Here is a 24,711-nt window from a genome sequence, read left to right as displayed (position 1 = left end):
ACCTGCAGCAAACTGCAAGCAAACGCCGATGCCCATTTGAGCAGATATTGTGCAATTTCAAGGTTTAACGCTTTGGACCCACCCTCGCCACATTGCCGTTGCTGCTCACGCGAACCAAACATGTATATTATTATTATTATTATTAATATTATCGAGGGGTGTTTTGCATTAAAATTCAATAAACCAAGCGGTGAAAATTAAGATCGTATGTTGTTGCTTCGGCGAGTCGCAGAAACACTCCCGGAAAAGGTGATGCTATTGTCGAACAAAAATGACCCCGAGGGTATGCTTTTGTCTTACAATGCTGTTGTTATTTTTTTTCATTAGTAGGGACAATCTAGAGGAGTGCATCCAAGGTATCGAATCCTATTGAAATCGATCTGAATATGGTAGAGATTCGTAACTCTAACAAATCGATTACATGCCCGATGGTTTGTGCGGCATTTGGGGACATGCATGGTGCAGCTGAGTTGGTACGATGAATTTGTTAGACGGTCTCTGAATGTATCGTGTTCAGACAAGGACATTTAGTGCCAAGCAAAACAAACTGTAAAACCCTTTCTCAGTATCATTGAGTTGAATCTCAAACATATGATTATTTTTATTTTTTTAATAAAATGATCTTGCTATTACTAGACCAGTATCAAGTAACGAAAAATGTTTGTGAATAAACCAACCGATAGAATTTTAAGAATAATGATGACTGTTAATCAACGAACTGCTAATTTTAGGGTTTGGTAGCCTTCGGAACTAAAAATGGTAATGAATTTGCCGGGGCAACTGACAACATTTACTGGAACAGTTCAATTATCACTTGTGCAATATTGTTGCAAACAAGCATATTAATTGGAACACTCCCCCGTACCATTGCATTGGTAGAACGGTCTGGCGAGAAATGCGAAAATCCGTATTGGTAAAAGGACGGAATTCATATCTCCTTTAGCCAGGTTCACACCCCGATGCGACCACAGTCGCTGATATGGGCCGATGGTGTTTTGCAAAATCATTGGTCTCCATCTCGGCAACTGAAGCCTGCGCCCCGCTCATTCCATAAACAACATAAAATTTGCGATCTTCGATGCTGTATCAACCGGCAAGGCGTTTGTCCGGCCGTTTGCTGGTTCCATTTGCGATTGCCTAGCCCCATAGCCCGAGACCAGGGACGAATATCATAATAAATGTACAAACGGCATTGTGTTCGTTGGGTAAGCAAAGTGAGAACTCCAAACGATATGTATGATTGTTCGTACGTTAACAGTCTTCTCTCGTATTGTACGGTTTTTCTTGAACTGTTCTTAAATTCACTTTCGTAAACAATTTATATATTTTCATTCGAAGTTTGCTCAAATGTTCAAGTAATCCAAGATTGTTAATGAAACAGTATGCTGAGTACCCAAAATTGATTTTTTTCATCAAGTAAGTTCCCTGCAACCATCCAACTTACCTTACCTAACAGCTATAGACCTGGGGTGTCCTTTGCTGTATCAAGCATACGTCTCCACATAACTCGGTCCATGGCTGCTCGTCGCCAGCCACTCAAGGCACGGATGCTGCTGAGATCACCCTCCACTTGATCTATCCACCTTTCTCGCTGCGCTCCTTTCCTTCTTGTACCAGTCGGATTAGATTCAAGAACCATTTTCACTGGGCTGCCGTCCGACATCCTTATGACATGCCCATCCCATCGTAGACGTCCGATTTTAGCTGTCCGTACGATAGGTGGTTCTTCTAGCAGCTGTTGCTATTCGTGATTCATACGCCGTCTTCAAGTTCCGTCTTCCATCTGCACTCCGCCATAGATGGTCCTCAGTACCTTTCTTTCGAAAACACTGAGGGCGCGTTGGTCCTCTGCCAGCATAGTCCAGGTCTCGTGGCCATAGAGAACAACCGGTCTAATGAGCGTTTTTTAGATGGTCAATTTCGTGCGTTGGCGTACTTTTCTCGATCGAAGGGTTTTTCTGAGTCCAAAGTACGCACGATTCCCTGCCAAAATACGTCTATGAATTTCTCTGCTGGTGTCTTTATCGGCGGTCACCAGTGAGCTCAAATACACGAACTCGTCAACCACCTCGATATCGTCACCGTCTATCAATATTCGTGGTGGGAGGCGTAGTGTTTCTTCTCTAGAGCCTTTTCGTCTCATGTATTTGGTTTTCGACGCATTTATAGCCAGTCCGATACGCCTAGCTTCAGCTTTCAGTCCGATGTAGGTTTTCGTCATCTTCTCAAGGTTACGTGTCACAATATCAATATCGTCAGCGAAGCCAAAAAGTTGTACGGACTTTCGGAAGATCGTGCCACTCGTGTCGATCCTCGGTCTTCGAATCACACCTTCCAGGGCAATATTGAACAAGATACAAGAAAGTCCATCACCTTGACGTAGCCCTCTCCAAGATTCGAAGGGACTCGAGAGCGTCCCAGATACTCGGACGTAGCACATCACTCTATCCATCGTTGCTATGATCAATCGCGTCAGTTTCTACGGGAAACCGTATTCGTGCATTATCTGCCATAGCTGTTCTCGATCGATTGTGTCGTATGCCGCTTTGAAGTCAATGAATAGGTGATGCGTGGGTACGTTGTATTCACGACACTTCTGGAGTACTTGTCTTATCGCGAATATGTGATCCGTAGTGGCGCGGGCTCCAGTTAATCCCGCTTGGTATGGCCCTACAAATTCCTTAGCTATTGGTGATAGACGACGCAAAGAATTTGGGAGAGTACCTTGTAGGCGGCGTTCAGCAATGTGATTGCGCGGTAATTGAAACAATCTAGCTTATCGCCCTTTTTGTAGACGGGTCATACCACTCCATCCATCCATTCCTGCAGTAGAATCTCCTCCTTCCAAATCCTAGAAATCATACAGTGCAGCGCTCTAGCCAGTGCCTCTTCTACATGTTTGAGCAGCTCGCCCGGCAACTGGTCATTGCTCGCGGCTTTGTTGTTCCTCAGCTTGCCGATCTCCTCACTTATCTCCGAAAGATCATTGGGTGAGGATATGTCGTCGACTGAGCGTGCAACCAGATTGATTCCTGTACCGTTCTCTGTATCTTGTGCTTCGCCATTCACATGCTCGTCATAGTACTGCTTCCACCTGTCGATCACCTCACGTTCGTTCGTGAGAAGATTACCACTGGCATCTCTGCACATTTCGGCCTGTGGCGTGTAGCCTCTACGTGAGCGGTTCACCTTTTCATAGAACTTCCGTGTGTCATTTGCGCGGTACAGCTGTTCCATCGCTTCGCGATCTTGGTCTTCCTGATGAACTTTTTCCTTCGGAAAACAGTGTTCTGTCTGTTCCATGCCTGTCTGTATCGTTCTCGTTCGCCCTCGTGCGGTGTTGCAGCATCCTCGCCCTTGCTGCATTCTTCTCTTCGACCAACTGCTGACATTCGCGGTCAAACCAGTCATTTCCTCGATTCGATAACCTCGTACCTAGAACGGTTGCAGCAGTGCTACTCACGGCGGACCTTATGTTCCTCCAGCCGTCTTCAAGAGTCGCCGCGCCAAGCTGCTCTTGCGTTGGTAGCACTAGCTCCAGTTGTTGCGCGTACTCCGCTGCAGTACGAACGCTACGTAGCTGCTCGAGATTGAATCCCGGCGTTCCTGTGCGACGAGTGTTGTGCACCGTCGATAGTTTTGAGCGGATACAAACTGCAACAAGGTAGTGGTCAGAATCAATGTTGGCACTGCGGTAGGTGCGGACATTGATATGTTCGGAGAAGAGAACAGATCGATTTGATTTTCCGTATGTTTATCAGGTGATCTCCAGGTGGCTTTGTGGATATCTTTGCGGGGAAAGATGGTGCTTCGAACTACCATTCCTCGGGAGGCTGCAAAGTTTACGCATCGTTGACCGTTGTCGTTTGTTACCTCGTGCAGGTTCTCCAGCCCGATCACGGGCCTGTACATTGCCTCCCGGCCTACCTGAGCATTCATGTCGCCGATGACGAGTTTTACATCCCGCCCTGGACAGCTGTCGTAGGTTTGTTCCAGCCGCGCGTAGAATGCTTCCTTCTCGTCATCGGGTCTCGTCTCATGTGGGCAATGCACGTTGATGATGCTGTAATTGAAGAAACGGCCCTTGATCTTCAATACGCACATTCTATCACTGATTGGCTGCCACCCAATCACGCGCTGGCGCATCTTGCCCAACACTACGAATCCCGTTCCTAGAACGTTGGTTGTGCCACAGCTCTGGTAGAAGGTAGCTGCTCGATGCCCACTTTTCCACACCTTCTGTGCCGTCCAACAAAGTTCCTGCAGTGCTACGACATCGAAGCCGCGGATTTGAAGCTCATCATGCAGCATTCGGTCGTATCCTGGGAAGGCAAGCGATTTGCAGTTCCATGTGCCAAGCTTCCAATCGTAGTCCTTATTTCGTCGCGTAGGTCTTTGACGATTATTCCGAGTCGTATTTGTATCCTGATTATTCGTAACAAGTGTTTTCCGGGCGGCTTGTTAGGCCTGCACCAACCTCCTGTCTCGCCGGAGGGCCATCGTATCCCACACTGACACAAGGACGGTAATCAGCCGCTCCTAACATGAAGAACAGACGCTGTTCCGAGCGCCCCAACATAGGGAACAGACGCTCGGGTAGGCTCGCTCTCTGTAAAGAGAAGGCAAGCCCCCCCTTCCCCGTCAGCCTACGACCAAGGTCCCACCGGGATTTTTTTTTTTTTTTTTTTTTTTTTTAAATAACTATTCATTGGAATATGAGTTAAAATTAAATTAATAAGATTTAAATTGGGTGTTCAGCCACAAGTGGTGACTTTTCAGCCCTGTTATATATATATATATATATATATATATATATATATATATATATATATATATATATATATATATATATATATATATATATATATATATATATATATATATATATGATTTGGTTATTACCATGAAGACATTATTTGCTTCCGCAATTCTGAGATTTTTGTGTAGGGAAAATTCTAAACCTACTTGTATTGTGTAACGGTCCCACCGGGGTTGGTTTCCCGATCTTTCCTATGGTTACTCGTACCCCAGCCGGTACCGCGGGGAGGTAGGGATAGGAGTTACTGGACAAGAGGCTAAGAACCACATTGGGGCCTGAATTGCGTATTGTCCAGTCGTTTACCAGCCAACCATCCCAACGCTTCCCGAATTAAAAGCGATAGCAACTTATATCACAAAAATAGTTCACTTATATCACAAAAATAGTTCATTATTGAAATAACAAAATACTGCTTAAATTTTCTTTGTTTTGCTATCATTCCGAAAGTTAGAGATAATATAACTTATGCAGGTATAACCCGACCAGAACAAAATAGTTAAAGCATACCTTATCTCCGACTAGCAAAAGAACATAAAGTGATATTCGTGAGGTTTAATTAAGAGCTAAAATAGCTAAACAGAATACTTAATACTGTTACCCGTATGAGTAGAGTTATATAGAATCAGGGTATTTCCAATACCACACGGAGAACCCTTCGATCATAAAATTGCGATATCGTTTTTGATTTGCATATATTCAAGTAGTTAAAAAATATGTTGTTTTGAATGCTGTCAAATGCCGGAGATAGTTGAAAGCAAAACAATAATTGCAATGCAAAATCAATAACTTTTTTAGTTGAAATCTGTTCGCGTCGCTTCAAAATGTCAATGAAAACAACATCGATGGTTAAAGCGTTTGGTGAAATTGTGTTCATTCGATTTGAGAAATTTATGATAACAAGTGTTTATCTAATATCGGTGTTGTGATAAAGTTAACGTTGTTTAAGATGAAAAAGATTTAGTGACAAATTAGAAAATGTTAATGAATGATCATCTCGTAATCTTTCAGGTATGCGCAAAAATTTTATGCTTCAAATTCGATCATTGATTTACTTCCAGCAGACTGTTTTACTTCCAGCTGTTTGATACCGATGATGATGTTCATGCATTAGCAATAAAACGCTTTTTGACATGAATTTAATTTATGAAAGTAACAGGAGCGAAGGGTTTCAAACACACAGAACGCGCTGCGATTGAATTGCGCGTTTAATTGCCGTCGCAAAATTCCAATTCCCAGCGGTTGATGCACCCAAGCTCATATAAATTGACTAAAATTTTCGCAAATCAATAACATTGTTCGAATTGATTCAACTATTTGCAATGTCTAAAACAAATAAAACCGATTTATTTTTCAACTAACAGAATTTTGTTTCAATAACAACACCAGTTATTTCAACTAAAATATTTGTTGAAATTGAAAGGTATGTGTCCTCACTAATTGACAGCATTTTTTTTTCAAACAGTTAAATTAGTTGTTTCAACCATCGTATCTGCTAATCGAAAAACAAAAATGACAGTTTAGTTAAAACAACAATCGATTAGTTGTACCAAATTTTAACCAATCGAATTCAGAAAATCAACTAATATTCTGGTTGAAATGGGATCGCGGGTGGTTCCGTGCAAAACAATAACACAGAAGCTTTGAAATGTAGAATATAGTAACTAAACTCAAAGTGCATTTGAATCAAAAACAAGTTTTATACCAAATTGGAGTGTTATTCTGCCATTTTATTGAAATAATACCTAAATAAGCAATGATAGTAAAATAAACTATTACTCTGATATAAGTTTTCTATTGCTTTTTATTTGGGAAAACTAATGAATTGAAAGTTAAAAATTTTCAACCTTCATGCAGTTGACGACACAAAAACGTAATAAATTTTCTAAGCAGTTTGTAAAACTATTTGAGAGAATTGAGTCAGTCTCGTTCTAGAGCTTTTGTCCATTATTTTCGGTACTTCCGGTATAGCCGGTTCGTTAAGTAAGTAACGAATATAGCCTACAAATTAAATCAGTTTTGGACCAAATCTAGAAGAATTTTAACTTTTTTTTCATTGTCGCTCTAAATGACGGTGTGCAATTTTAAAGTCACTTTACCTTATGAAAAGCATGATGAAATTCTTAAGCAACCTATGGGACTATTAGATTTTTATTGTAGCCTAAATTTGTGAAAATCAGTCAAGCCATCTCTGAAAAAATGAATGACATTATCTGACACATACTCACACACAGACATTGCTTAGCTCGATGAACTGTGTCGAATTCATTTATTGTCCTGTAATTCCGGAACCGGAAGTCGGATTTTTTAAAGAATTTCAAGTCCTTTGATGTGCATCTTAGTTTGTGAAAATCGGTTGTGAAATTTCCGAAGAAATAGAGTGCGCATTTTCTCACAGATTTGCACATATTATCATGTAATCCCGGAACCGGAAGTCGGATAAAGATGAAATTCAATAACAAGCTATGGTACCATAAGACCTTGTATTTGAATCTAAGTTTGTGGAAATCGGTCATGCTATTTCTGAGAAAAGTAAGTTACATTTTTTTCCTTTTCTTTGGTGCATAGCAGTCTATGGCACACTAAGACCTTTCATTTTAACAAAACTGTGTTGGTTTCGCACTTAGCAACGGGGATCTGAGCAAACCTGATATAAAAACCGGGTTCGAAACTGACTCGATTTTCAGTTCACCAATGCAAAGTTGAAACTAGCTTCAAAGAAACGATTTGACAGCAGTTAGGGTGGAAACTGGGTTGGGTTTGGCATCAAGCGAAAACGACATGAGAAAGGCAATAATTAAAAAAATTCGATAACAATAATCGAAAAATCAATCGAATAATCAATTAATAACTCAGATAATCGATCAAAATTATTCAATCGATCAGTTTGGACATTATACCCGGTTATAGATTGAAGAATCGAACATCGGAACTAATGTCGTTTTCGTTTTTAAATTGCACTACACCGGTGTAGCGAAAGTTGCACCTAAACCGTTCGTTTTTACCAATTGCACTACACCAGTGCTACACTTTTTCAGCACCGATACCACTGGTGTAGCACTCATCAAAAGTTTGGTGTAGCTCTGTGCAATGGAATCGTTTATTGTAGTCAATGGTTACTGTTTATGTTTTCGTCATTTTTGTTCGTTTATTCATGCCTCAGTGTAGCACTGCACCGGTGTAGTGCAAATTAAAAACGAAAACGCCATAAGACTACCTTAAAACCGTCATCCGAGTGCGAAAAAGCCAAGGAAGCGTTATGAGTTTTCCTCATTGTTTCCAAAAGTTTGAGACAATCAATTTTTTTTGTTATTTTTGGTATCCCACACTGTTGAAATTTTAATCATAAATATATTTCTGCTGGGATGAAGAAATAATTTTGTTATTGCATTTAGTATAACTCGAGATATTCACGACTAAGTTCTACTCGTTCTTCCAAAGAGCGAAATTTGAAAAGACGACCCTTAGTAAAGTAAGGCGTGTTCACGTCAAAGAATATTTCGACAAATGTCTGTTAGAAATATGATTATCAGAAGTCTGCAACAAAAATAAAAAATAATAAAAATAAATAAATAAATAAATAAATAAATAAATAAATGAATAAATAAATAAATAAATAAATAAATAAATAAATAAATAAATAAATAAATAAATAAATAAATAAATAAATGAATAAATAAATAAATAAATAAATAAATAAATAAATAAATAAATAAATAAATAAATAAATAAATAAATAAATAAATAAATAAAAACCATGTTAGCAGTTTTTTTAGAATGGATCAACAGAAACCATATTTCATTCTGTTTTTTTTTTTCATATTTTGAACCGTACCATCTTGCGATCGCGAAGTAAGTACCTCGCAACGAAGTACTGTATTTCGGTAGGAATAAGCGAAGCAACAACCAGTCGATCTATGCCACCACGCCACTGCGAGCGGGCCTGGCTACCAAAAGCACAGTCATCGAGCATTTCGAACATAAAATACCGCTAAAATACGACGATGGTTGTCACACTGAGAGTCTGTTTAACCTATGCAGTGACCTCCATATTAGTGTTGAGTAAGCTAGCGAAAACACATTCAATCATGGTATAGAGTTGGCCCTGTTGGTCGCAGTCTCAGGCGGAATCAAGATTTATACAGCAGATTTTTCGAATATTTCAGGAAAGGATTTTTTAATGTTTGAACTCGAATTTGACAATAAGCAACACAATTAATTTAAAGCAGAATTGAGGAAATTTATCAAAAAGAGCAGTAAATTTTTATGTTTATTGTTCATTACGATATCATAGTTGACTGGACGTTCCGGAAGTATTAAGGTAACCGTGGATAGAAGCCAGGGAAAATAAATCTAAAATAATTGGTGAAACAATACTTTCTCATATCATAATAATATTTGTGAGTAGAGCGTTTGCCGAAAGAAATACAGTGGCAAGAACAAACTGTAAATATTGAAACTATCAAATCACCTATCAGAACAGAACGGACTTATATCATCTTCATGCTCATTCTGGAGTTAACAAATTGCATTTATGCGACCAAAAGAACATAATGATTGTGCCAAAGAAGATAGTTTACTGTTTGATCGACGACACCATCAGACACTTCGAAGAAAAATCGGAATAATAAGTGTTCGCAAGCGATTTACCGCCAGTTACCACAAATATAGTGACCCTTTGATATAGACAGAAATAATTTTCTCGAGTAACACTGTTTAAGTTGCTACAAACTCGTTACCAAGGAACACTGAGAGCCTCAATAAAGAAACAAACTGAAAAATTGATCTGCGTTCGGAAATTGGTCTGCTTGGAGTAAGTTGAAAATATGTTTTATTTTCCGATAAGGGCTTATTATTTTTAACCTAGCATATCTCTACATAAGCAAAAATAAACTAAAATTGCAGATAACATTACTAACAGTTCTTGGAAGCTTCCAGCTTCTTAAACTTTGGTAAGATACCTTACAGCTATTATTCCTCCAAATGACTTTTGTTACAAGTATTCATTTTCAGGCTCGGAACTTTTCAAATATGCTGGTGCTCGAATCATTATGACCACTGCTCAAGTTACAACTCGATTATTATCCGAAGAAATGAAATTTGAACAAAAATTCTCGTATTTTAAAAATTTGCAAAGAAGAAATGCAATTTGAACAAAAATTCTCGTATTCTAAAAATTTCCATAGTTCGCATTTGCATGATCGTAGCCAAAAATGCAATTGAATCGTAGAAGTGACGCAACTGAAAAAACGCGTTTTTTCTATCTGTTCTGTTTTTCGATTTCTTAAAATCCGTCAGCGGAGTAAATTTTAAAATAAAGGTTAAAAATTTCAATAAAAAACTAGCTTAACAAATTCTTCGGAAGGAATATATGTAATTTATTTCTGATGTATTAGTTTATTGAATGATGGTAATGAAAATTTAGCGAAGAGTCACCCTGAAAGCACTTTTTGAAAACGTGCAAAGTACAGAAAGTATAAAACAAGTAAATCAAATTTGTAGCACCTAGTAGTTTTCAATAGTTAAGATCATTCTTAAAAACAAACCATAATTCGCAATATCTATACGAAACCCTCCAATGGCAAAATAAGCTTTCAGTGTCGTCGTTTCAGTTGTTCCTCAAAATCTACGATTAGTTGAGTTTTATACTTCCCCAGAGTCAGCTAAATATCTCTCGAAGATATATACTATTTATAAACTTAAACCCAACTGTGAGTGACAGAGTTTTGTGTTTCTGAGTATGATATATACTTGTTTTTATGCATTTCACTGCATAAAATCAAATGCACTCGAATCAAATGTTTATATTTCTTCATATGAACAAATTTCAAAAAACAAATTTTTTTCAGACCACATGTTTCTTGTTTACATTGATAAATAGAACCGAATGCGTAACCAAGGTTATGGTAACTGTTTTTCGACAAACAACATTTTATCGACTTTGGTTGCCAGTTTCGAACATTTTTCAAATGAAATCATTTTGACATTTCGAGTTACTGAGGGGTAGTTAAATTTGTGATACAGTTTTGAAGCTGTTACCTAGATGGATTAAGTATAGTAACACTTGTATGCTGTTTTCATTTTTTCGTTATTATTAAATAATTTTTAATAGAAATATTTTCTTGCAATATAGTTTGTAAGACACTATTTTCGAAAAAAAAACATAAGCTTATCAATTTTGTCAAAATAAATATCATCTCTCACAACACTAGTAAAAATGTAATCAGTATGATTTCTGGAATTTACAAACAACATTAAGCATGCGTCTGCTTCACACGTATGTAAAGATGCTTGTGCTGTTATAGTTGAGTTTTTATCAATATGTACGTGTACCTATTGATACCAAATTATTGGACCCAGTATACTTTCTAAATTCTGTAGTATTGTTTTGAACCGACACTTCTGACAGTTCTTCCACTGCTTGAACTGATGAGTCCCGCACATACTCACTACCCGAAACACATTCTATCAACGCATTCCATATAGGGTAAGGGCTCCATATTTCATCTCATTTGTAAGGACGTTACCTTAAAAACCTGATTTAGCCACTAAAATCACTATGATTTTTTCATATTTCTGCTTAATTCGCCTTGTTCAACCTGGAGAATTAATTCACATTCCTTGGGAATAAAAGTAATGTTGAAAAAGTCAGCCAAAAACACTTCTGACATGTTCACTACTCTGCTCGTAATTCCATCCCAAAGGATCATCCTGTCGTTGGTCCTTTATTCATCCTAATAATTAGTAGTGGCGACAGCAATCAAAACAAAACATTGCACTATTACACTATCAGGCTCAAAATGTCCGAATTTTTCTTAAAAATAGCCTAATGCCAACTTTTTCGAATCATTTCGACGTTTAAAATTTTTTGGGCCGTTTTCGTTACCTGTCGTTTTAAATTTACATGAAAAATTTTACTGGTCAGTTAATTTGGTAAACTTGAAAACAAAACAAAAAAGGAATTGTTATTATTTAGGCATTAGCCCTTCTAAAAACAAAATGCAGAGCCAGAGGTGCCATTTATACAGATTTATCTGTATTGTATAGATTTTGCGTTCGCATACTGATTTAAATCAGAGTACAGATTTTACACCGATTTTTTTAAATGTAATACAGATTTGTACAGGTTCATAAAAAGTGAGAAGTAAAAAATTAGACTCTTCTCTCTGAGTATCTATTACTATTTAATTGCAGTAATTATTTGAAAGTTTATTAATCAACGGATAAATCGCATAATAAAATGGAAATCTTCGCAGATATTATCTTTTAACATCATTTTATTAGTGAAAACAGATAGAGCAGATATAGAATTTTTATGCAAAGCAATACATATTTTCTATGAAAATATCTGGCATCTCTGTGCACAGTCGATGAAACTCATACATTTAACAGCGTAATGTTGACATATAGCGGAAAGAACCAGTGCTACTAGATTTGAAACAATGGTCATTTCATTAGTATTTAACACGCTCTTTCTGGTTATATTCGAAGCCGAAATAGTTTTATTGAAATACAAATATCAATAATACAATAAAACTTATGTTACGGATACCAAAAAAAAACTTGTAGATGATAATTTGAAGAAGAAAAACAATTTTGTTTTGTAACATTATGCAAGGATGGCTTTTATCGTATCAAAGAACGCTCACTGGTAACTCTTCACACGATTGAATCAGTGCCATCAAAGAGAGACGGATATCATCGCAACAACAAAACCCGGCATGACTCATTTAACATAGAATCGACACCAGTGCGAGAGCGAATTTCTCTGAGAATCAATGACATTCCTGAGAATCAAAGGTTAGCACGCTGCTGTGGAGATCCTCTCTGAAGCAACAAACGGTCGCTTATTCTCGTTTCGCGATCCGATTCAATACAGGCAGTTGATAATTGCGATAGAAACATTTTACTATTGCCGCTTATTCTAACTATGTGCATATAACCTTAGTATAAGTTGTGTCTATGAAAAAGTATGTGAATGCTCCACACAAAGGTTTTGAAATATTGCAACCTAGTATGAGAATCATCAAGTTGAATCATCGATTCGATTTTCTGCGATAATTGTCAACTTGCGATTCTCTCTTGGGAAATTCCACACAGCAACGATCATTATCAGACTGTAATTTTTTTTAAGGGCGTGAAGTACTCAGAGTATGAAGTGGAGCGAAGAAATGTTGCAAAATTCTCTCACGGTTCATGCATTTAGGGGCTCCAGTTCTTGTAGCATCTTCTACCGGATTGAAAATGTTGTATACAATATAGATAGCAATATAGCAGCTTCTGTCAAATTTTCGGCAATCACCAACACCCGCATACGCATGGCTGCCAGATGGCTGACTAAACGCTGCCAGCTGGAAAAATATGGCTGGCAGACATTCTGGTGACCGGCTGCCTCACCGCTGCCAGGAATACAACTCAAACGATACAACCGTATCCACCAGGATTTTTCCACATTGAAATCTTTGACATTTTCAGCGAAGGTGAGAAGATGAAAACGCTCGGCTAACTTGGATACAGGCGACTTTGTTTTGTCAAATTGGATTTGACAACCGTAACTGAATCAATTTTGGTAGCCTTCTGGTGGCCATGGCTGCCCAGGTAGCCAAAACGCTATGCGGGCACTGACATTATGAGAAAACCTGGTAACTTTGCGAAACCAAATGAGATAAAAACAAAGCGCAATCAAGTGAACTAAGTGAAAAACTTTCATTTCATATTTTTGAAGACTTTTATTGCTTGTCGGGTAGTTTTTGAAGTTTTTAATCGTTAATTAAACAAGTGGCGAGTGAATATTATTAATTATGCAGTCATCTAGCATTCAATCATAGAGTAATTGTGCGAAACAGTGATCATGTTTTGAGACGAATCGTTTAGTAGATATTTAGAAACATGACAAAATGTAAATCTTAAGACGAAAATGTCTCCTAAATCGAAAAGTAATTGAATATTCATTTTTAAACATTTCACAGTTTGATTCAGGTACGTTGTAAGATATTATTCATGTTCAAAGTAATGAGCTGAAGGGATGAGATGGAAATAGGAGCTCAGATGAAATAGGGAGACCTTACCCTATTCTTCTTTTGATTTTCGCGAATGAGCGCTGCGTTCCTTTTCTTAGATGGACGAGGCATTTAGAAAAGATTGCAATACTTGATCTGTTAGTTTTTTCTGCATTCCATTGCGACGGTAAATAAGACACCATAGCTGCGGATAACTTTGAGGAAAGCAATGTTTAAAATGAAAATAAGGAAAATGTTATCGGTATTTAAAAAATTTTTTGAAGATTTTGATGGTGAAGTACGAAAGTTTTGGTCCGTAATTTTATATTAATGTGCTACTAATAGAAAATAAAACCATTTTTAGTGCATTGCAAGGTTTTTTTTCTTATTATGTATGGCATCACTGCCAATATTGAAGGATAGTATTACCAATACTAAAGCACGTCGGCAAACTTTTTATCGATGATTTTTGGAAAATTTCAAAACCAAAACTATGAGTTATTCAAAAGGTTCTATTATAAAATGTTTAGATCAGAGGATATGTTTACCGGTGAATAACAACCCAAAAGTGTTTCAAAAAGCTTACTTTTGCCACAGAGCTATGAAAAGCAGTTGAAATCTTGAGGTGAGTGAAAAATAATAACATTCTAAGAAGAAACTCTCTAATGAAGGTCCGAAAAATTTTAGCACAAATCATTCTTCAGAGTTTATAGTTTATCGTAAACATATATCAATACAACGAATTATTATGTTACCAAATTACAGTAGCAATTCCACGCAACATATTTACCCCTATGCGTAGAAAAAATGTATTTAATGGTTTGTTTACATCAAGAGCAGGGTAAAATGACTGAAGGTGGAGTGGGAGGGTAGGCGGTTTTTTTTGTTGCCATTCGTGGCTCGCTTCCATGGTCACCTTGAAACAACTGTAGCAAACTATAAATACCTTGGCTCAAGTCAGCTTACACTGGAATTTAGCGAATTTGAAAAAAAAATCTTTGTGATTTTATTGCCTTCATTTTAAACTCGTGTCGTTTTAACTACTCAATTCTATTACATTTTTGCTTGTAAGATTATACCTGCAAAGCCTTGTAGGTATTCAATTGAAACCAAATAGAAATATTTTTTTTATTTATTATAGCCTATTGGAAAAAAAAGTTTGCTTAAATATGCCGAAGAGCGAAACTTACTGACAGGTAATAGATTTGTATGTGAGCTATGTTCACCAATCCATTAAAATCATCTCTTAAATGAACAGAGGCAGCTCTAGTATTTCTATCAACAACCATTTCAATATGCATGCGTAAAATATTTTAGGATCATTTTACACCAAGAAGACCTGAACTTTGTAATTATATAACAAATCTTCTGAGTCTGAGCTTCACTTGACGGTGCTCGGCCGCATGACGCGATCAGCATTGACTGGACCACCCCAACGTGGGAACGATAACAAAATAAGTGCTCGCCAAAAATTAAAACCCCAATCTAATCTACGATAAATCGCGAGTGCTTTTACGACCCATTTCCCACCAGGTACCGACGCATTCGATAGTTTAAAACATGTCAAACGGCAGCTTCCAGACGGAATATAATCCTATCATTTTGGAGTAACACCATCAGGCAATCTCCATCAGACAACGTCCGAAAGTGGGTCCCATTTCGACCAACAGCCCAACAGTTTTCATGCAGACAGACAATGTTTCCCGTCATACCGATTTGGCTGTCGTCAGCAGCCGCAGTCCATCATCACACGCTCTGTCGACTTAAGTCTTCGCGAATAATACCTGAAAGAGCTCCGGCGATAGTTCGGGGGAAGAAGCGGGGCTTTGATTGAATGGTCAGCTCTCAGGATTTTAATGTTTCATTTCGATCGTTGAAGCTTACGTAACAAGTCTAACTAAAAGAAAGATCATTCTCTTTAGTTGGAAGTCACCCACAGAAAATAGTTTCTCATAAGTCATGAATAATGAATTTTTCATTCAAATTTTCCGCAGCACAGGTAGATCATGCTACACACTGTCCCGTTAACAAGCCCAGCATAGCAAATAAAATTCAACTTACTTCTTATCGATGTGCACAACTTTCATGTCCATGGAGTGGATCGTGGTGAAGACGTTGGTCGCCCCTTGGACAACGCATTCGCGCGTTTCGGGCATCGCGATCGGGGTACAGGTCGCTATGAAGACCGGTTCATTGCGACTGCAGAGTGGCAGGTAGGAGAGGTAGTGTCCCTGCACCAGGACGACCTATCGTGAACGTAGATGGAATACAGATGTTCGTTAGAATCACAATGAGTAGATCGTCAACAGCGTCATACTCTACCTTCTGATCACCGAATCGCATCTGCCGTCGCGCATTCCGACTGACATTCATCCGACAGAGGAATATTCGTTGCTCTCCGTCCAGCTGACTGGATGCTCCATGGCCATGATGACTGTGGTGGTGATGGGAGGCACTGGTTTGATGCTGCGGTACACCGCGGCCCAGTTCCGCTTGGATGGCACCGTGATCCTGTTTGTCAATGATATCGTACACTGAGTCACCGTGTATCAGCAGGTCTTCCTGTAATGCGGGAAAGAAGTTCAGTGTAGTGTTTAATATAAACTGCTAACGCACTGATATGTCAAGGGCAAAGAGTAAAAATAAACAAGAAATAGAATTTTTAAATACATCGTATTTTTCAGATAGAAAAAAACTATATTAAAACACTATTTTGCATTACAGGAAACTAGTTTGACTAATATCGCAGTTAAAAACAATGCAGACGGAGTTGCTGGTGATCGCTGTCCAGTTTTAGAGTTGATAAAATTACCCGAAAACTGACGATCGGACAAGGAATTTACTGTTCACTCAAAATTTAACTTTTTCACACCATCTAAACGAAAAATTCGATCGTATTATCGAGCAACAATACAACTGCGAATCACTGGTTAAAAATAGATGGTTTAGAACATACATTCCTAAAGTGGTCGATACAAGCATAGTTTTCACAATTGAACGATCGTTTTCAATGTAAAGCGCTATGATTTATTTCCTTGTATGTGTATCGACTCATAACTGAATGACGTTTGATAATTGTGTTTATCTATCAAAACGGTTTGATAAAGGGGGAATATTACAATGTTGAAATAGTACACAACCAGATGGTGCACCTTTTTCACTAGTTTAAGGGAGGTAATACGGTCCTGTTTTTATTATTTTACTTAACAGAAACCGGAGAAAACAAGCCTTTTGGAGAATCTTCAGATGTACGTTTAGGGTTAAGCGGGGAGAGATGCTGCACTTTTTTACATTAAGATAATAAATAACGAACCGTTACTATGAATATTTTAAAAATACTACAAACATCACTTATTAATCCAATCCCAAGTAGCAAACATTGTTCTAGTATTGTATTTCTTATACCGTTTTCGTTTCAGAATCTACACGCGGGCGACTCTGACTCCGAGTAAAACGAACACTTTGATTCCACAAGCAGTAATGTGAATGATTTTCACATTTGTTACAAAAACGTGTAAAATCATTTGTCTAACATATCCAACATGAATAACAGTTCTGTAGCAATTGTGAAACATGCCGATTAAAACAAGTATAAATTGCTACTTGGGATGTATCTGTTCGGAGAGAAATCAATGATTATGATAATAAATTATTGGCAACAAAAAAACATTTTTGCCTTTCTCATATAGAAAGGCTATGCAACCACTGTGAAAACCGACTCTTTAACCGAGGCCCGGAGGGCCGAATGTCATATACCATTCGACTCAGCTCGACGAACTGAGCAAATGTCTGTGTCCGTGTGTCCGTGTGTGTGTGTGTGTGTGTGTGTGTGTGTGTGTGTGTGTGTGTGTGTGTGTGTGTGTGTGTGTGTGTGTGTGTGTGTGTGTGTATGACAAAAACATGCACTCACATTTCTCAGCAATGGCTGAACCGATTTTCACAAACTAAGATTCAAATGAAAGTCCTAATAGTCCCATAGCCAGCTATTGAATTTCATTTGGATCCGACTTCCGGTTCCGGAGTTACATGGTAAAACGCGAAAATTAAAGAAAAAGTGCGCACTCAATTTTCTTTGCAACGTCTCAACCCATTTTCACAAACTAAGACTCAAATGAAAGGTCTTGTAGTTTCCTAAAAATTTCTGGAACATTTTATCCGAATTCGACTTCCGGTTTCGGCACTATAACGTGATAAGTGGAAAATTTCCAATTTCATTAGTATTTTTTCACGAACGATGGTCAAAAACAGGTGAAAATCGCATTTTTTTTTATTAAATAAATTTCAATTCATTGAGATTAGTTTGCAGAGCTTGTTAGTTTGTGGGCATAAAGACTTAATTCGGCACTACTGGTCATCCCTTTTCCTGTTCCGGAAGCTCGGAAAGTAGTGAAGAAAAACTTCTCTGCGATGCTTGAACCAATTTTCACAAATCTTGATTTCAATAAATGCTCATATTATCTTTAAAGCTACTGTGAAATTTCATCCGGATCCGACTTCCGGTTCCGCAGTTACAGGGCGATGAGTGTCAAAGTTTTCAAATCGCCATATAGATTGACAATATATACAACATCGGTACGTGGTGGTACGTTGGAAGTAGAAGGTACAAAACGAACGATTCGTGCTTTGTTCTATTTCGTACACGCTATAAAGAAAACGAAACGGTTTCGGATGTCTGCTGCTAGTGTCTGATATTGGTAAAAGACGGTGCTGCGGTTGATAAAAATTTTATCTATTTTATGATAAGTGCTACCGAGAGAATAAAAGAATGTGAAGCCGGGGTAAAATAATTGATATAAAAAAAAGAATGTTAATGAACTGAAGCTTATTTAAAAAAAATGCAAGTTTCCCAGCCGGTAGTGTAGTAATACCATGCGGGTGGTGTAGTGATTTCAATAATAATAATAATAATAATAATAATTATAATAATAGTAATAATAATAATAGTAACAATAATAATAATATCAATAATTACAATCCTACTACAAAATGGTCGCGCAGGTTTTGACTTTCAAATACCTCGGGGTGTGGTTTGATTCCAAATGAACGTGGGGAGGACACACTTGGTATCTGATAACAAAATGCCAACAAAGAGTAAATTTTCTTCGAACAATAACAGGATCTTGGTGGGGTGCTCATCCGCAAGATCTAATAAAATTGTATTAAACGATACTTTCAGTGATGGAATATGGATGCGTTTGTTTTCGTTCCGCTGCAAACTCTCATATTATCAAGCTTGAGCGAATTCAGTACCGCTGTTTGCGAATTGCCTTAGGCTGCATGCCTTCGACACATACAATGAGTCTTGAAGTTCTAGCGGGAGTTCTTCCATTAAAAGATCGAGCTGTCATCACGCCTGCTAATAAAATGTGAGGTGCTCATGGTAATTAATAATTTCGAACGACTAGTCGAGCTTCGATCTGAAACAAAATTCATGACAGTATATTTGATTCACATGTCACAGGAAATCAACCCTTCAAGATATATTCCTATCCGTGACAGCCTCCTAAATGTCTCTGACTCAACTTTATTTTTCGACACATCCATGCAGCGTGAAGTGTGTGGAATCCCGGAACACCTACGCTCGATGGAAATCCCAAAAGTAAGTTCAGGCATATTGACTCTGAGAAAATGTTTTACACGGACGGATCACGAATTAAAGAGGTTACTGGGTTTGGTATATTCAACAATAATGTTTCGGCCTCATTCAAGCTTCAAGAACCTGCATCTGTTTATATAGCAGAGTTAGCAGCAGTTCATTATAGTTTGAGTGTAATCGTCACATTATCTCCAAACCATTATTTTCTCTTCACAGATAGTCTGAAATTGAAGCCATTCGCTCAAACGCTGCTGGCAAAAATGAACCGTTTTTCTTTGGCAAAATAAAACAGTGCCTGAAAGACATATTGAATAATAATTATCAAATCACAATAGTTTGGGTCCCGGCTCATTGCTCCATTCCAGGCAATGAAAGAGCCGATAATTTTGCCAAACGTGGTGCTATTGAAGGTGAAATTTATGAGCGACCGATTGCTTTCAACGAATTCTATAGCACGACTCGCCAAAGAACACTTGCCAGTTGGCAAGCTTCTTGGGATAGAGATGATCTGGAAGCTCTCAATTATTCCGAAAATATCGTCAAAGGCATGGTTCAGGGGACTGGATGTGAGTAGGGACTTCATTCGTATAATGTCCAGACTCATGTCCAATCACTACACGTTAGACGCACATCTCCTTCGAATTGGGCTCTCCGAGACTAATCATTGTGCTTGTGGCGAAGGTTATCGGGATATTGATCATGTCGTTTGGACATGCGTGGAGTATCGTGATGTCAGATCTCAACTAATAAATTCTTTGCGTATTCAAGGTAGACTATCTTATGTCCCAGTTCGAGACATTCTTGCTTGTCGTGACCTTCCATACATGAAAATTCTTTATCATTTAATAAAGAAAATTGGAGTTTCAATTTAATAAAGGACCCTTTTAAGACTTATTTCTGATTCCAGCTGCGTCCATGAGTTCAACCAATAGCTAAATAAGAATAGAAATTATGTAATGATACAAACAAACGCGAAATACTTTATGAAATTATCAACAAAATGTCTGAAAATAACAGCTTATTTTATAATTTATAGAAGTTTATCGTTTGGTTCAAATAATATTTCCGAGTAGATTTCATAATTAATGGCGAATTACCTAAGATGATATTTAAGTAATAAGAGGAATATGTTTTAATGAATTTAAATCGTTGTGACTATTTTTGAATTATACTAGGATAAGAATTTTATGTAAAAGTGATACTATGGCGAAGAAAAACTTATATAAACTGCCTTAAGAAATAAACGTATTTATGGGAAAAAAATACTACTACATGTTTTATGCTGCTAATTCATGCTGTTTAGCTTGATTTACATATGCAGAAGTAACAGAAATGCAGGTTTGCTTCGTTTGTTAGATTTCGTTTAATTCGTTTAATCAAAATAGAGCATGAGATAGTAGGAATAGGTTTAACTAGGTTCAAAACTGTTCCAATTTGTAGGTCATATTTGTTGCTGGCAAACGAACCAACCTCGGCTGTTCCGTTCATCTGAATCCGGTTTCGGGAGAATGGGAAATGGAGAATAAAACTGCAAAAAGGATCTCACTCACTTTTCACAAAATCAGTTAAATTTTCGAGAAAAAATACTGAAAAAATCCTTATCGTGTCCTACACTGATAAAAATTGACTTTAAAAATTTAAAAAAGATTTACATAAGTTTTTTTAAACAATTTTGATTTCGATAAAATGATGTTCCCTGAAAACCGTTTATCTATTGCAAAATGGGCACTTTAAAAGGAAAAGATTTTTCGTAACAAAAACTATCTCTTGTCAAAGTTAATTTTTTTCTCAGTGTTCTTTAATCGAAAACTAAACTAAACTGAAAGTCATTATCATCCAAAATTCCAATCAAACTCAATTTATGAGAAAAGTACACCGAATACCGGATTGTTAGTTACCCGATATTAGTAAAAAGTATTATATCAAAGATGGATAAGAAAAAGTTTTCGTTAGCAGTTGCCAGGGAAATTAATTATCTATGCTGGTATAATTTCATTCAACTAAAGAATGGTTTTCTTTTGTAATTTGGCTTGAAATTATTGAGATCGATTTTTTCAGTGTAGGAATCGGTAAGTATTGTTTTCATTATTTTCATTCGAAAATTTTACTATCTTTGTTTATATCACTAGCCCTTTTTGTAGGATTTGTCAGTTTGCGATTATATTTTTGCTTTTCTCAAATAGAAAGGTTATGTAATCACTGTGAAAACCGCCTTTTGAGAAAGGCATAATTACACCACTAGGTGGATTAAAAAAGTTTTTTGTAAGAAAGACCGCTTGTGGCTTGTGGTGAATTTATTCAAAATGGGTAAGGCAAAAAGGAAGTACTCATTCTTGATTGAGAACAAATGATGTGAACGTAGTTTGCTATTCGTAAACCATTTTCATAGAATGTAGGATCGAAAATTGAAAAGAAGAAAATTTCAATTGAAAAAATATTATATGAAATAACATCTTTTACGCTGCGCGAAATAAACATCACTGCAACAGAGCTTACAAAACACTATTAGTTATAATTATTTAGATATGAAATATAATTCGCTACTATTAGATGCCTTTTTGTTGTCGTCTCACGAGGTAAAAAACTCGAAAATGCGGCAACTCTCCCAGAGCGGCATCTCACCCCAATTTATTCTATTGAATGGTTTTGAGATCAGATTGAATGGTTTTGGGATCGGATGTTTACTTTTTGAGTTATAAGAAGGTTTTATTCAAAATTTTCATTTTTTTGACAACATCTGTCACAATTGACCTTAAAAACAGAATATATTTTTAAACTTAGATTCCGCACGGTAATAGCTATCCAACAAGCCATAAATTGTTAAAAGCCGTCCATTTTTAACGGAGATACCGATATTTTTGTACAAGCGACTTTTCACTTAATTCCAGTAGTCGGAGTGTTACGCGCTTGATGATAAAGCGATGTTTCGGAGCAAAAAGAAACACGATTTTCAAGGTCGTCAAATGGTGAGACAACTAAGTCCTCACAAGTCCCTATCTCATGCCTCCCCGAGCGTCTATGATGACATTTGGTCAATAAAACGGCGTCGACTGGGTGCTATCGCCTTCTGCGTTAGTAGCAGAATGAGAGGGTGCGAAATGGCTTGTAGGTTGAAGCCCATCCTAAAGTGCAGTGTTTATCATAGTATATTACAACATATAATTCTGTTGTTTATTACATCATGTATTATTATTATTTTTATTATTATTATTATTATTATTATTATTATTATTATTATTATTATCATTATTATTATTATTATTATTATTATTATTATTATTATTATTATTATTGTTATTAGAAGAGCGTAACTGACACTGCGACATTAACTGTTTATTGTATCATAGCATATTATTTCACATATTATCGTCTTACACTATTTTATGTTATTATATACTATGTTCTATGGTATTATACTGCATTGCATTATATCATATTATATTGTATTATATAATATTATATTATATTGTATTCTATTATATTATGTTATATTGTATTGCATTATGTTGTATTATATTATCTTATATTATAGGGTTTATTATGAGTAGTACTACGTACCTCTGCGCAGAATATAAATTTGTTTTCCTTATAAGTTATCATTTTTAAAGTAACTTTTAACTAAATATCAAGGTCGTCACAAGGTGAGCTTGGTCCTCACTGGTTCCTGTTTCATGCCTACACGTGTGTCTGTGGTGACAATTGGTCGATGGAATGCGTTGATGGCAGAATGAGAAGATGAGAAATGACATATAAATTGAAGTAATATAATATCATAGCATATCGCAACATATCATTTTATTCATTATATTATTTATTATATAATTCATTGTACCATATTATGTTGTTTTTTATTATTATTTTCATTATTATATGTATTGTTATTATTATTAATTTGTCAGCAATAATAATAACATATATTATTTTTATAGATGTGGATATTATTATTGTTATTAGAAGAGAAATATTCTACTTCCTGCAGTATTGCGAAGATAGAAGAGCATAACTGACACTCTACATTAACTGTTATTTTATATATTGTTTCATAATATATTATATTGTATGACATTGTATTATATTATATTATATTAAATTAAAATATATTATATTTTATTATGTTATATTATTTTGTAATCTATTATATCATTTTATGTTATATAATTTCAGTACACTATGTTTCATTGTATCAATATAAAACATTTTGCACGGAGGCGTAAATGGGAGGGAGCATCAGGGCATCGGACGAATTGATGACTGGACGAGGGATTGTGGATAGCCAGCCCAAGTCACTTGAAGGAAACTTGTTTCCTTCTGAAGGTTTGAAATGAGTCTGACGCGCCCTTCTCAAACAAACCATCAGGCGGGTTCAAGCATGTATAGCGATATGATTCATCCATGCACTGGATATTATGGTTGGAAGAGCATCTTTTATTCCCGCGGAATACGAGTAAGTGACTCTACTTACATATCCGCCCAACCCTTTTTGTTGGCTTTTCGGTAACAGCTTTAGTAAGAAGGTGAATGGATGAGTCATATCGGGGCTAAGGTAAGTCTACCCGCATCCACTGGCAGTCCTTGAACTGATGGTGGCTTCACTTCACATCACATCACATCACAAAAAGAAACACGATTTTCAATACTGTTTTATGTAATTGTTTCTTAGCACCTAAAAGGCCATGTCCAGCACCTTTTTTCATGAAGTTTCGATTTTAGCACGGTTCGTTTTTGGCAACATAAACGTTCGAACATGACATATGTATTAGAAATTTTGTAGTATATTCAAATTTAAAACAATTTCATTTTCATAAGGATTTATACTACTTCCAACAATAATTGCTGGAGGAACACTGCTTCTTACACCCTTATACCATTCGAAGAAGTTCGTTGAGAAAAGCAAATTTGCGTGTGCACTGATTTCTACAAACTTAGACTCATATGAACAGTGCTATGGTCCCATATAAGGTTTCTGAATTTCATTTGGATCCGACTTCTGGTTCCGGAACTACAGGATGATATGTGTAATGAAATTAAAATAATGTCACTCATTTTGCCCGTAGACGGCTGAACCAATTTCGTCCATCTAGCATTCAAATGAAAGGTCTTAAGATCCCATAAAAACTGCTTGTTTTGCCTTTCTCATACAGAAAGGTTATGCAATCACTTGAAAAACCGACTAGTAGAAATTGGCGTGTGTGTATGTTAAATATTGTACACCGTCACTTAAACTGGCAAGCAAAAACCGTAAAAAATGTAGTAAACTGGACTTAAAATCGTTATTCCCAATCTTAGGGTTAAATGAAAGG

The 24,711-nt window shown here is 36.8% G+C and overlaps 1 protein-coding gene across 1 annotated transcript in view; it reads right to left on the bottom strand.

The window, feature by feature from the left end:
• The window catches only part of LOC131429458 (neuronal PAS domain-containing protein 4B), a 155,243-nt gene that overhangs the window by 36,948 nt on the left and 93,584 nt on the right, over positions 1-24,711 (bottom strand). The window contains exons 6-7 of the mRNA XM_058593593.1: positions 16,138-16,377; positions 15,877-16,061 (exon numbers count right to left, since the gene is read on the bottom strand). Coding sequence (XP_058449576.1) covers positions 15,877-16,061; positions 16,138-16,377 — 425 coding nt within the window. The remainder of the gene's footprint in view (positions 1-15,876; positions 16,062-16,137; positions 16,378-24,711) is intronic.

Source organism: Malaya genurostris, chromosome 2 (genome assembly GCF_030247185.1).
Source record: "Malaya genurostris strain Urasoe2022 chromosome 2, Malgen_1.1, whole genome shotgun sequence".
Taxonomy (NCBI): Eukaryota; Metazoa; Arthropoda; class Insecta; order Diptera; family Culicidae; genus Malaya; species Malaya genurostris.
This window is presented reverse-complemented; position numbering and strand designations above follow the sequence as displayed.